Source organism: Pristiophorus japonicus, chromosome 3 (genome assembly GCF_044704955.1).
Source record: "Pristiophorus japonicus isolate sPriJap1 chromosome 3, sPriJap1.hap1, whole genome shotgun sequence".
In the NCBI taxonomy this organism is placed as follows: domain Eukaryota; kingdom Metazoa; phylum Chordata; class Chondrichthyes; family Pristiophoridae; genus Pristiophorus; species Pristiophorus japonicus.
This window is the reverse complement of record NC_091979.1, coordinates 162,400,150-162,412,266: the sequence shown is the minus strand read 5'-3', so window position 1 is coordinate 162,412,266 and position 12,117 is coordinate 162,400,150. Positions and strand designations below refer to the sequence as shown.

The following is a 12,117-nucleotide window of genomic DNA, read 5'->3' as shown; positions in this document are numbered from 1 at the left end:
AAAGAAGCCCCCCCCTCAAATCCCCTCTAAACCTTCTACCAACCACCTTAAAACTATGCCCCCTCATTATAGACCCCTTCACCAATGGAAATAGACCCTTACGATCCACAATTTCCAGGCCCCTCAATATTTTGTACACCTCAATGAGGTCTCCTCTCAACCTCCTCTGTTCCAATGAGAACAAAGCCAGCCTATCCAATCTGTCCTCATAACTAAGATTCTCCATTCCAGGCAGTATCCTATTAAATCTACTCTGCACCCTTTCTAGTGCAATCACGTCCTTCCTATAATACGATGATCAGAACTGCACGCAGTATTCCAGCTGTGGCCTAACCAAAGTATTATACAATTTAAGCATAACCTTCCTGCTCTTATAGTCCATGCCTCAGCCAATAAAGGCAAGCATTCTGTTTGCCTTCTTAAGCACCTTATCCACCTGGCCTGCTACTTTCAGGGATCTGTGGACAAGCACTCCAAGCTAGCTTGATCTTCTTAGATACGTCATAGTGAACTAACATGGTACTCTCTACAAACTGGCTTTTACACTCTTTGAGTCGCATTCTCCTGACCACTTCCAAGGGACCTGTTTTCTCAACAGCTCATGCGGTGGATGTAACAATGTGGCCAAGCTTGGAAGGAACTTTCCGTAATAATTCAAAAGACCCAAACATGATCGAAGTTCAGCTATAATCTTGGGAGTGGGTGCATTTCTGATTGCATCCAGCTTTCTCTTGGTTGGATATAAGCCATCTTTGTCTACTCTGTGCCCTAAGTATTTCACCGAATTTGGAAACATCCCACACTTGTGAGCAGTCACTCGTACTCCGTGCTGCTCTAGCCGTTTGAGCACTTCATTCAAAACCTTATCATGGATTTGCCTGTTTAATACCTAAATGCTGAAATGAGTATGTCGTCCAAATAGCACACTATCCCTTCAATCCCTTGCAAAATGTGGTTCATCACCCCCGGAATATATTGGGGGTGAAAGACACTCCAAATGGTATCCTATTAAACTGATATAGGCCTAGGTGAGTATTTATAATCAATCATAACTTGGACTCTTCATCTAACTCAAGTTGTAGGTAGGTGTTTGTTAGATCTAACTTTGTAAAGATCTGGCCATCTGTCACACTCTAGAACTTGGTTTATGGTTATCTTATAATCCCCACACAACCTTACCTTACCATCTGACCTAGGTACAACAATAATGGGTGTAGCCCAATTACTCAGATCTATCTTTGAGATAATCTTCTCAGTTTCTAGTCATTTGAGTTCTTGCTCAACATTCTCCTTGAGTGTGTATGGTACAGGACATGGCTTGCAGTAAACTGGTCTTGCATCCCTCTGCACTCTGACACTCACCTTGAAGTCTTGGATCAGACTGCCTGTTTCACAGAATAACTTCGGATACTGCTTGATGACATAATTTTTTGATGTAAATTTTGCTTCCACACGAAAGATCTCATTCCAATCCAGCTTCAGTGATCCCAACCAATTTCTACCAATCAAGGCAGGCTTGTCTCCGGCCACTACTATGAGAGGCAAGCTCTGCTACTGATCCCTGTATTTCACCGATATGCTGACACTTCCTACTACAGGGATTTTCTCTCCTGAGTAGCCTCACAGCTTTACCTTTGATTTCTCTAGTCGATAATCACACATCTTGTTGCGATATAGCGATTCTGGTACTACACTCACGGATGCATCAGTATCGATTTCCATAAGTATCCTAGCTTCTGCGATGTCTACTTGGATGACAATACTTCACGAATCGCTGTTAGATATATTTCGTGCTCCTGATGACGTGAATCTCCAGAAACACCTCATCCTGCTGCTTCTCTTCAACGGTATGTAGTGTCTGGCGATTTCTACTTCCAGCATTGCCAGTCGGTTTACTCTTCTGTCAGCATGCCTTCAGAAGATGCCCAGTTTTCTTTCAGTAGAAACACGCTGCCTTCACATATGGACAGCTTTGAACGATGTGTTGTCCCAGGCAGCAATAACGTGACATAAATGCGCTGTTACCTTGGCCAGTTGTTGAGACCTTGGGACGCAACTGTCTTTTACTTTTAGTCTACAGCCGATTCACTTTGGTTGTCTGATGACTAGAAATGGCGCGAATTTCACGGCAGTATCAGTCAGCCATATCCATCGACATAGCTGTCTGACAAGCTAAATCAAAAGTCACGTTAGGGGTTGTCAACAATTTACTTCTGATTCGTTCATTTTTCAACCCACAAACAAAGCGGTCACGCAAAGCTTGGTCCTGAAAGTTTCTGAAATGACAATGAATAGATAGCTTTTTTAAAGCTACAATGTACTCACTGATACCCTCGTCATTTAATTGATCTCATATTCCAAAACGATAACTTTCAGCAATTTCCAGGGGCTCAGGACTGTAGTGCTGTTCTAACTTGGTTATAATCTCCTTCAGTGGCTTGTCCTTCGGCTTGGCAGGAACAAGCAGATTTTGCAGGGTTTTATACACCTCGGGGTCTGCTTCAGTCAAAAAAAAACCTGTTTCCTTTCTAAAACCGCCCAGTTATGGTTTACATCATTGGGGACTTTGACAATACTATTCACGGTGAAAAACATTCCTAGCCATTCCACATACTCTCGGTCATGATCAAACTCTTCCAAGTATCCTATTATTCTGATAGGCGCGACCATCTTGACTCTGGCAATGTCGACAGTTCACCCACGTGTGTTCGAAAATTACCTTGGATTTTTAAGGTCTTGTTGCACTTCCCCTTTTACTAATCTGTCACCATTCAGCTAATAATTTGCCTTCCTGTTTTTGCCACCAAAGTATACTGCATCTGCCATGCATTTGCCCACTCACCTAACCTGTCCAATTTACCCTCTTAGCATCCTCCTAACAGCTCACATTGCCACCCAGCTTAGTGTCATCTGCAAACTTAAGAGATATTACATTCAATTCCTTCGTCTAAATCATTAATATATATTGTAAATATCTGGGGTCCCAGCACTGAACCTTGTGGTACTCCACCAGTCACTGCCTGCCATTATGAAAAGGACCCATTTATTCCCACTCTTTGCTTCCTGTCTGCCAACCAGTTCTCTATCCACGTCAATACATTACCACCAATCCCATGTGCCTTAATTTTACACACTAATCTCTATGTGGCACTGTATTAAAGTCTAGATAAGCAATATCCATGGAGTTCCTATTATAGAAACATAGAAACATAGAAAATAGTTGTAAGAGTAGGCCATTCATCCCTTCGAACCTGCACCATCATTCAATATGATCATGGCTGATCATTCACCTCAGTAACCCTTTCCTGCTTTCTCTCCATACTACTTGATCCCTTTAGCTGTAATGGCCATATCTAACTCCCTCTTGAATATATCTAATGAACAGGCATCCACAACTCTCTGTGGTAGAGAATTCCAGAGGTTAACAACTCTCTGAGTGAAGAAGTTTCTCCTCATCTTGGTCCTATTTTGCTTACCCCTTATCCTTAGACTGTGACCCCTGGTTCTGGACTTCCCCAACATCGGAAACATTCTTCCTGCATCTAACCTGTCCAGTCCCGTCAGAATTTTATATGTTTCTATGAGATCCCCTTTCATTCTTCTAAACTCCAGTGAATACAGGCCCAATTGATCCAGTCTCTCCTCATATGTCAGTCCTGCCATCCTGGGAATCAGTCTGGTGAACCTTCGCTGCACTTCCACAATAGCAAGAACGTCCTTCCTCAGATTAGGAGACCAAACTGAACACAGTATTCCAGGTGAGGCCTCACCAAGGCCTTGTACAACTGCATTAAGACCTTCCTGCTCCTCAATTCAAATCGCCTAGCTATGAAGGCCAACATGCCATTTGCCTTCTTCACCGCCTGCTGTACCTGCATGCCAACTTTCAATGACTGATGTACCATGACACCCAGGTCTCGTTGCACCTTCCCTTTTCCTAATCTGCCGCCATTCAGATAATATTCTGCCTTCATGTTTTTGCTCCCAAAATGGATAACTTCACATTTATCCACATTATACTGCATCTGCCTTGCATTTGCCCACTCACCTAACCTATCCACGTCAGCCTGCAGCCTCTTAGCATCCGCCTCACAGCTCACATCACCACCCAGCTTAGTGTCATCTGCAAACTTGGAGATTTTACACTCAATTCCTTCATCTAAATCATTGATGTATATTGCAAATAGCTAGGGTCCCAGCACTGAGCCCTGTGGCACCCCACTAGTCACTGCCTGCCATTCTGAGCAGGACCCGTTTATCCCTACTCTCTGCTTCCTGTCTGCCAACCAGTTCTCTATCCACGTCAATACATTACCCCCAATACCATGTGCTTTAATTTTGCACACTAATCTCTTGTGTGGGACCTTGTCAAAAGCCTTTTGAAAGTCAAAATACAACACATCCACTGGTTCTCCCCTGTCCATTCTAGTAGTTACATCCTCAAAAAATTCCAGCAGATTTGTCAAGCATGATTTCCCTTTCATAAATCCATGTTGACTTGGATCGATTCTGTCACTGCTTTCCAAATGCGCTGCGATTTCATCTTTAATAATTGATTCCAACATTTTCCCCACGACTGATGTCAGGCTAACCGGTCTATAATTCCCCGTTTTCTCTCTCCCTCCTTTTTTAAAAAGTTGTGTTACATTAGCTACCCTCTAGTCGATAGGAAATGATCCAGAGTCGATAGACTGTTAGAAAATGATCACCAATGCATCCACTATTTCTAGGGCCACTTCCTTAAGTATTTTGTGATGCAGACTATCAAGTCCTAGGGATTTATCGGCCTTCAATCCCATCAATTTCCCTAACACAATTTCCTGACTAATAAGGATTTCCTTCAGTTCCTCCTTCTCGCTGGACCCTCGTTCCCCTAGTATTTTCAGGAGGTTATTCGTGTCTTCCTTAGTGAAGACAGAACCAAAGTGTTTGTTCAATTGCTCTGCCATTTCTTTGTTCCCCATTAGAAATTCACCTGATTCTGACTGCAAGGGACCTACATTTGTCTTCACTAATCATTTTCACTTCACATATCTATAGAAGCTTTTGCAGTCAGTTTTTATGTTCCCAGCAAGCTTCCTCTCATACTCTATTTCCCCCCTCCTAATTAAACCCTTTGTCCTCCTCTGCTGACTTGTAAATTTTTCCCAGTTCTCAGGTTTTCTGCTTTTTCTGGCCAATTTATATGCCTCTTCCTTGGATTTAACACTATCCCTAATTTCCCTTGTAAGCCACGGTTGAGCCACCTTCCCCGTTTTATTTTTACTCCGGACAGGGATGTCCAATTGTTGAAGTTGATCTTTAAATATTTTCCATTGCCTATCCACCATCAACCCTTTAAGTATCATTTGCCAATCTATTCTAGCCAATTCACGTCTCATACCATCAAAGTTGCCTTTCCTTAAGTTCAGGACCCTAGTCTGCTTACTTTATGTACCTTATCTGAGCAATTATAGCTCGAGTATGGCACAGACTAGATAAAGAATGAAGACCCTTCCTCAGACACACTTCTCACATTGACTTTTTCCCATCCGCCTGTCTTTGGCCTTTAAATTAGTGCCAAATTTCAGGCACTCTGAGCTGGTCCAAGTTAAGGTCCTAAATGAGAAACAAAAGTGTCAGAAATTACTTCACCACATGCAATACCTTCAGAAGGACTTTCTTTGCGCTATGAAATAGTTGGTGTTGGGATAGTTGACTCCTCTGCTCTCTGTAAATGCGTCTAATCTACCTTGTTATTTCCTTATCTAAAGTCTATTTTCCTTGGTCTCACAGATCGCTGTGCATGGATGCATGGCCCCATTTGACTCTGGCATCATAGTTACCTGCATGACAGCTGAGGTAGTGAGCACAGTGCAGCACAGAAAAGCATGTTCAGATATCAATACATAGGGTATGTCTTTTGGAGCCATGATCCTCTACTCTTCTCAATCTAGTATGCATTGCTGTGGAGAAATACTGAGCAAAGTTTATGCTTTCTTCCAAACAGGAGGAAGAACTTAGAAAGAAGAAACAACTCAAAAATATAGGGCCAAATGGGCATCAGTTTCCATTTTGTGCCTAAATGGGCGATAGCTGGGCGTTATCCGTCATTTCAGTGTTAAAATGGACGTTAAGTGGGCGTTATGCATACAAAAAAAGTGGAAAATCTAGCCCAATAACTTTAATTTCAATTAATTTTAAATATGTGGTCTGTTTTTTATTTTTTATTATTTTGTGTGTTTGGTTTGTTCCTATTAATAGCACTGAGAATTCGTAGATACGCAAATCTCAGTGCTATTAATGAGAACCTGTGAAATACTTACCTGATTGGCTGACGTGACTGCATCTTCTGCGTGGGACGGGAGCGCGCTTTGCAACGTGGGAAGAGAAGGCCTCCCCATCGGAATCTAGGGCGCCGCCTAGACCACCGGGTACTTTCGTAAAAAATCTCCAGTGAGGGGGCAATTGCCCGTGGGAAGACCCCCAGAAGAATTTCTGCCCCATTATCTCCTTTTGTGGCTCAGTGTCAAATTTTGTTTATATAACGCTCATATGAAGCACCTTGGGATGTTTAACTACGTTAAAGGCGCTATATAAATACAAGTTGTTGTTATCCTACATCCATTGATCAGTACAGATCAATTTATACAGAAATGTACACAGAATTATATATTTTCTGGACTCCAACAAGCATCCAGCTTCGATGCTATGTTTGAGATATTTTTGTTGTAAGGTAGAAGTAAAATCAACTCTAATTCTTGTCTTTTTCTTGTATAATAATTAAAATGAAGTGAAAGCAAACTGAAAAGAATCAATGACACATCATGCATCACTCAGGTGTTTTTTTGCAAAGCATGTGACATGTTTTCATGCTTTTTTGCTGATTTTCAGTCGAGAATCATTAGAATAACAAAAGTACAGCTGAGAGAGGCCTTTCTGCCCAGTGTATAAATACCAAGCTGTGTGAAGCAGTGAAACATTCAGTCAGTTACGAAGCTAACTGTGAGCTCAAAATGGGAAAGGCAAGGACAACTCAGATATTACACATTGTATTAGAATTCTTCATTCAGTATCTCCTAGTTTGAGAAATGATTAATTTACAAACCTCTATCTTTCCACAGATCATCTTTTACGAGGACAGGAACTTCCAGGGTCGGCACTACGAGTGCAATACTGACTGTGCTGACCTGTCCCCTTACTTCAGCCGCTGTAACTCCATCCGTGTGGAGAGTGACTGGTGGGTGGGGTATGAAAAACCCAATTACATGGGATACCAGTATGTTCTGAGCAGGGGAGAATATCCTGACTACCAACGCTGGATGGGATTCAATGACAACATCAGGTCATGTCGTACCTACCCATACGTAAGTTACAAGTTTTATAGTTTAGGTCCTGTGCTGATTGAAGTCTCACTGTTGTCACCCTCTGCATTTATGGAAGTTATGTGTGAAAAACATTTTGTTGTTTTTTTTCAGTCAGTGCACTTTGTTCATTCAGCACCTAAACGTCCTCCCTTAGTAAGTGTGCTAAAGTTGTATAGTTTGATTTCTAAAAGTACATTTTATTGTATACTTTAAAAAAAGAGAACTATATCTGATTTGTAAACTTATAAAATCTGGCTTTTTAATTGGATAATTTAGTTGCTCACATTGAAAATCTAATTATTGGATTAAAACTATGGATTGTAACAGGGCCATTTGTTGCTGGACATGAATATTAGTAGATAGAATGCATATTCCTTTTGGTCTCATCCATCATAGATTTATTAATTTAGTAAAACTTTCTTGAGACATATCTGTTTAGAAAGACAAACTCATCTGAACTGCAGTAATAAATAATTCAGATTGTAACTCATATTTAACACTCATTCAGGAACAAATAAAATCAAAGCTGTCATAATTATCTCCCTGTTTATTGTGTATAATTGAAACAATCATTGCATGGAGGCAACTGGCTCAGAAGCTGCTACTAAAGTTTTCCCAGTTTTCCTCACATTCGCAAGAGGATCTTCTGAACCCCTTAATAAAATGTTCCCATTTATTCTTTCTATATCTGCCAAATATATATATTTCTAACTGTGTCATAAATCTTACACTTTCCATGTTCCAGTACCGAGGTGGAAACTACAGAATGAAGATTTATGAGAGGCCTGACTTTGGAGGACAGATGATGGAATTCATGGATGACTGTCCATCTGTCTACGATCGTTTCCGTTACCGTGACATTCACTCCTGCAATGTGATGGACGGTTACTGGAACTTCTATGAACAGCCCAACTACAGAGGTCGCCAGTACTTCATGAGACCCGGTGAATACAAGAGATTCAGTGACTGGGGCGGCTACAACTCAACTGTCGGATCTTTCAGGCGAATGAGGGACTTCTAGGTTGTTCTTCATACCTTTTAATTTGTCTTGCTGAAACATTTCTGAATAAAAATAAAATACCTTTCACTTGTATTTCTCATTAATGATCTCACTTGTAACTTGATTTCCATGAAAAATTGATAAAATTATCATTTTACTTGGCAGTTGGATGTCTTCCATGATAAATGGTATATTTATTTTTCCTTTCTCCCACCTGTCCTCTCCTTAAAGGTTGTTTCCTTGCTGGCATAGGTTCCATAGGCAGCAGATACAGGCCAAGTGTGTTGCCACTGAGTGTCAGCATGTATTTTATCATGGGGGGCATCACAGCTGAGCTTGATCCAATGTCAACACAAATACACTTCCAGCATGTGTTCCTGGACAGTACTCAGGAACAGGCACCCTGTCTATTTTTTGTATTCGCTAACCCAAAGAGCTGAAGCCATTTAGAGAACTCTACCACTACACTGGCTGAAATCAATTAACTCAACACAGACCAGTGTCAACCCTTGGAAGCTTCCTATTGTATACTTGGCTGAGCTACTCACCGCCTGAATGGTCCAATCTATCGGGAGAGCCAAACAAAGCACAGTTTACCACAGGACCTAGTGACTATCTTTGCAGAGAATAACTAATTGTGTTGAAACAATATCCTTTCCCAGTAACCATTAAGCAGTGATTATTACAAATAATTTGATTCCATGAGATAGCCACAGAGGTCAAGGCTGGCAGTATAGCAACAAGATCTAGCAGTGCCAGAGGAAGTTTAATGAACTCATACAACTGGTCAAGGTCAGTAGTTGCATCTTCAAATGCTATATCCTACCAACTGCACAACTAGCTTCAGCCTCTGCTCAACACTCCCATCACTCACCTACCAACAATCGCTATTAATCACATTCATGTGCTTCACCTCATCCTCACATACTTAGCACTGTTGCAAGCCTCAAACCCACATCACACAGCTTGCACACATTGCCAGCTATTCAACAATGACAGGCAAACAGATTGCACAACACTCACTGGCACAGTTCCCTGCCATTTGCGGTGGTGCACAGCTAGAAGAAGCAGGAATTAACTGGAGGGGAGGTAGCATGCCTGCATGTTCTAACCCCCATGGAGGAGACGATGCTGGCCATTATGGAAAGGGCCATTGCTTAGGCTGTGGCCACCAATGAAGATGAAGGTGTCGGTATAGCTAATCCTCCTTCTCACACCCCAGTGCTCCCCAATCACACAATCCCTTTTGACTTACAGTCTCTGATGGTGTAAGCATGCACTTCTTACTTTCTCCTCTCCACTCACCACAACCCTACTCTTGTTCCTTTTTCCTTTCAGATACCCAAGAACTGAAACCTGCCCAATGAAGAACAAGAAGGCAGTGAAGATGAAGACACATCATCACTCTATTTCATAGTTGCAGCCACCATCTCAGATACTGACAGTGTATAATTTAGAGGATAGCATAGCCGCCGGATCTGCACCTGGTGAGACACCGGACATGAGTGACCTGCAGCCAGCACAGGGGGAAGGGATAGTGCAGGTGCCAGCTCGCCAGAGGATGAGGTCGCACACCACTTTTGTTGCAGAGGACTTAGATGATGACTTCGATGGGTTAGGCTACAGAAGAAGGCTGATAGGTGGACACACCCAAATGCTTGTTGCAATGGAAAGCCTGCGTTCAATATCAAGAAGCATGGAGGAGTCTGGCACCAACTTGGCACAGGGCTTTGTGCAGAGCTTGGAGCCCTTGATATCCAATATGGAATGGGTGGCTACCTCCACCCATGGAAACAACCATTGTAGCACAAGCAGTAGCCACCAATTGTCTGAGTGCTGCAGTGGAAGCTCAGACTGCTGTCATTATGGTTTGGAAACCACTGTTCAATGGGGCTTCCAGGACATCGCAGCAATCAGCTCTGCAACAGATTACTAGGATTGCTGAGGTGCCGCCCTGGGAGAGTGGCAGTGGCTCCATGGAGCACGAACCTGCTGCCCTCACTCCCCACCACTGCCACTCTGCCAGTGTCCTTGCTGTTGCTTGTCAGCCAGCCAGTCCAGACGACTGCAGCCGAGGCCAAGGTGGTGTATTCTGAAACCGGGCCCTAGGTCCAGAGCTGCTCAAGGTCATCCTCCAAGGCCATCTGCAGTCACTCCCATGCTGCAGCCACTGAGGTAGCACTGCGTAGGAGCACGAGGAAAGGCAAAGGCACACGGAAGAGGCATGAAGAAAATGCACAAGGGTTGATTACTCTATTTTTGCATTTATGTCCTTATTTAATTTATATAATTGGATTGGAATGGGCTTTTTGCCTTTTATTTTTGCACTGTGGGAAGAGGATGATATGATGGTCACTGACAGAGGGAAGGTAAGCAGTGTGGGACTATTGGTAAATGGGGAATTGGGTTGAGGTTACTGGTATCGCTAATGAATTATTAGTTGACATAGAGCCTGGGCAGTAAGAGGCTGTCTAGGTTGCAGCCGCCTTTCCTCTTCCTCATACTCCACCTACTCCTCCTCCGCTTCTTCCTCATACTCCACCTGCTCCTCCTCCACCTCCTCTGTAAGTGGTTTCCCTCAGGTAATTTCGATGCACCCCATGTTACAATAGTTCTAGACCTTGTAGTGATTACTGTACTGAACAGATGAAATAGTCACGGACAAATACCTCGGTCTCAACCGGCAATGCTTTATTAAAGCTACCTCAACACAGCAAAACTAAAAGTAAACACAGTGACAATGTAGTACAATCCAATATCCTGGCATGTCTAAACCACCCCTATCGCAAAGTACCCAAAGTCTAAACCCTCTGCTCGAATCCACAGTGTACCCCCAAATCTATACTGACTGGCTGGGCGTACACCTATGGTCCTTGCAGAAAAACCTCCCCACTAAAACCCTTCTAAGACTTGGTTGGGAGAACACATGACACCTCCACACACAGTGTCTGTGATCTTAAAGATGCGTGGGCAGGGATGATGCTCACCAATTCGTTGGCTTACTCGCTGCTTCTCCTGGTGAAAACGTGTCTCTTCTGGTTCCATATTCTCAATGGTTTCAACTCTCCATCCCAGATGGAGTGCTCGGTTCTTGTAGAGGTGAAGCAGGCGAGAGCAAGTGAGAGAGATGTGGCCACACGGCCACCTTTGATATCCCCAGTCTGTTGGCCTTTTCTGGCCGAATAAAGTTTTTCATTGTTTCGAGGATCCTGTTTGTTTGCTTCTTCTGACCTAATAAAGTTTTCCTTGTTTCAAGGCTTCTGTCTGAGTGGCCCATGTGCATTCCAGTGATGGGGTTTCGCTTCCAACCGGTCTGGGGCTTAATGGCTTTCTTTTGTTCTGGTTTCCTGCCTCTTGGGGTTATCTCATCCAGGTAATGGTTTGATCACTGACCAGGTACATCTGATCTATTTCTGACGCGTTCACATTGCTTAACAATGGACCCTCCATCTTTGCCCATTACCTGTGATGAGTTGCCTTCTCCTGGCCATTGTAACTTCCCAGAACATCCCCACCCATTAGATGTGGAGTACAACTAGGAAAAGAACCTGGGCCCCTCCCACAACAGGCTTCCAGCTTTTTTCTGCAATGAGAATTATTAAAACGCAATGTCCAGATAATGTCCAACAATCCTTGGGGAGCCGATGCCTGCAACTCCTCCTTATCGTGCCCCTGCTTGCTAAACCCCTCGCCTGATAGGTAGTGTCAAGGGGCCTAAAATAATGGCCGCCCATTTCTCAGTAGCCACCAGGTGGGAGGCCCGTTTTTGGT

General features: G+C 43.1%; 1 protein-coding gene across 1 annotated transcript; it reads left to right on the top strand.

The window, feature by feature from the left end:
• The first annotated feature begins 7,070 nt into the window (after nucleotides 1-7,070).
• LOC139254518 (gamma-crystallin S-1-like) lies at nucleotides 7,071-8,367 on the top strand. Its single transcript, XM_070873742.1, has 2 exons — nucleotides 7,071-7,346; nucleotides 8,092-8,367. Exons 1-2 carry the CDS (start codon nucleotides 7,071-7,073, stop codon nucleotides 8,365-8,367), a joined length of 552 nt encoding a protein of 183 aa, XP_070729843.1.
• The last annotated feature ends 3,750 nt before the right edge of the window (nucleotides 8,368-12,117 follow it).